The sequence below is a fragment of the Oratosquilla oratoria genome, chromosome 27, assembly GCF_046742065.1.
Source record: "Oratosquilla oratoria isolate Oo_2021 chromosome 27, ASM4674206v1, whole genome shotgun sequence".
Lineage (NCBI taxonomy): Eukaryota > Metazoa > Arthropoda > Malacostraca > Stomatopoda > Squillidae > Oratosquilla > Oratosquilla oratoria.
In genome coordinates, this window is record NC_134803.1 from 50,092,989 (window position 1) to 50,095,488 (window position 2,500).

At 34.2% G+C, this 2,500-nt stretch overlaps 1 protein-coding gene across 32 annotated transcripts in view; it reads right to left on the reverse strand.

The window, feature by feature from the left end:
• The window catches only part of LOC143040037 (uncharacterized), a 15,146-nt gene extending 13,730 nt beyond the window's left edge, over positions 1 to 1,416 (reverse strand). For all 32 annotated transcript variants that reach the window (XM_076210591.1, XM_076210612.1, XM_076210609.1 and 29 more), the window contains exon 1: positions 1,254 to 1,416. In XM_076210591.1, coding sequence (XP_076066706.1) covers positions 1,254 to 1,301 — 48 coding nt within the window. In that variant the 5' untranslated portion in view covers positions 1,302 to 1,416. The remainder of the gene's footprint in view (positions 1 to 1,253) is intronic.
• Positions 1,417 to 2,500: the final 1,084 nt, after the last annotated feature.

Consider the following 2,500-nt stretch of genomic DNA (forward strand, 5'->3'; position numbering starts at 1 on the left):
GGTCTATATCATTTATATATACTATGAATAGAAGTGGCCCAAGAACGGAACCCTGAGGAACTCCACTCGTATCATTTTTTTTATCTAGAAGTTTTTTCCATTTAAAACAACTCTCTGTTTTTGATCATTCAACCAATTACTAGTTCAACTTAATAGGCTACCACTTATTCCGTATGTAGCTAATCTAGGAAGTAGCCCTTCATGGGGGACGGTATCAAAAGCTTTTGCAAAGTCTAGGTATATTAAATCTATATTGTTTCTTTTGTCATAATTCGAGATAACTGTGTTGTAGAATTCGAATAAGTTAGTCACGCAAGAACGTTTCCGTCTGAAACCATCCTGGCTATCATCAAACAGTTTCTTTCTAAATTATGCTAGATAGCATCTTTGATGATAGTTTCCATTATTTCTCCTACGATTGAAGTCAGACTTATAGGCCTGTAGTTATTTGGATTCTTTTTGTCACCTTTTTTGAACATAGGAGTAACGTTAGCTGGCTTCCATTCTCTTGGGACATCTCCAGATATGATGGATTTCTTGAAAATAATTTCTAAGGGAACAACAATCTCATTTTTCATTTCCTTTAAGATTCTTGTATGCTAACCGTCAGACCCTGATGTTTTGTTAGTTTTGAGTGTCTCTATACACCTTTTAATTTTTTCTTTTGTTATATCTACCGTAGTAAGTTTACCCCAGACTTTTCACATGTTTCAGTTTGGAGTTGACTTTGAGCTGTTGCGTTTACGAATACCGAGCTAGAATAATTGTTTAAAATGTCACACATTCCTTCATTTGAATATTCAAGTTGACCGTCAGCAGATAATAGTGGACCAATGTGATTCCTAACAACCTTTTTATCTCTAATGTAACTTTAGAATTCTTTGGGATTCTCTTTGGATTTATCAGCGATATTCATTTCATATTGTCGTATTCGTTTTTTTATTGTCTTTTTTAAATCTCTCTACTAATACATAACTTTGATAGTCATTAAATGCACCCGAGCACTTGTATTTCTTATAAGCCTGCCTCTTTTTTTCGATACTTTTTTCAGTTTCTTTGTCAAGCCATTTTGGGCGAGCCTGATTTGGGGGACATGATTATCATCATCATCATCATCATCATCATCATCATCATCATCATCATCATCATCATCATCACCATCACCATCAACAGTACCATCGTCATCACCACCATCACCGAAGTTGTGGAATGGAAAAGAAAGAAGAAGGCAGTCGTTGCCATGTATGACTTACAGTTGCTGTCACAACGAAGAGGCAAAGGAAGACCACAGCGATCTTCATGACTTGGACTGCGTCGATCACCGCCACAAATGGAAGGAACTGCCGCTTTTGCTGACAACGGATGGCCGAGTTCGAGAGAGTATGGTGAGCGATGTTCCTTTGGAGATAATACTACCTGGTTTGACAGACCTATTGCTGCGGCAGCTTTTACACAGTTGAAAATGACTGAGTCATCAGACAGCAGCGCAGTTTGCTCCATTCAACAGGTGTGGACAACAAAAGAAAGATGATTCACGTATACAAAAATAAAATAACGAGAAGTATAGACGAAAAGTAAAACGCATGTACTGTATATATCTAAACTCTGCAAAGGACTGCAGTGTTGCAGAGCAGAGTCAAAAATGAAAAAAGAGACAAAGAAAAAGGAAAAGGATAAGAGTCTAGGAGCGAAGCTTCCCCAAGTACACAGGGAGAAATAAGTTTATGTAAAAATTTTAACAGAGGGTTAAAGATAAACGAGAGGACGAAAGCAGAGGTTACAGATGAGAGAGAAAAAGGAACAAAGGTGCAATATTTTAACAAGTTACTAAACGTACAAAGAGAACAAGAAGCGAAATTAAGAGCAATATGGAAGTAAGGACATGAGAGAGAGCAGGAATTGAGGTAACGAGGAATAGTGAGGGAGGGCTATACTCATGCTATTGGACGACTCCAAGGCCTGACTGTGAAGGGACTATCCACGTGGCAAGTACGTAGGCTTTACCTTCCCATGTCCACAGAAACTGGCGTTGTCACATGGAGGACACTGGACGCTGAAGAGGAAAGAAAACGTTGCCGATAGAATAGATATGTGAAATATACAGATACTTATTCACAAACATGCTGAGACAGATTGGATAGTAGAGATTAGAGAAAACGAAGATAAATGTGGATCATATAGAAGAAACTATATATGTATGTATATATATATACATATATATATATCATATACATATATATATATATATGTATATATATGTATATGTATATGCATATATATATATATATGATATATATAATATATATATATGTATATATATACATATACACATATATATATATATATATACATATATATTTATATATATATATATATGTATATATATATGTATATATATATAATATACATGATATATATTTACATATATGATATACATATATATATACATATATATTTATATATATATATATATATACATATATATATATATATATATATA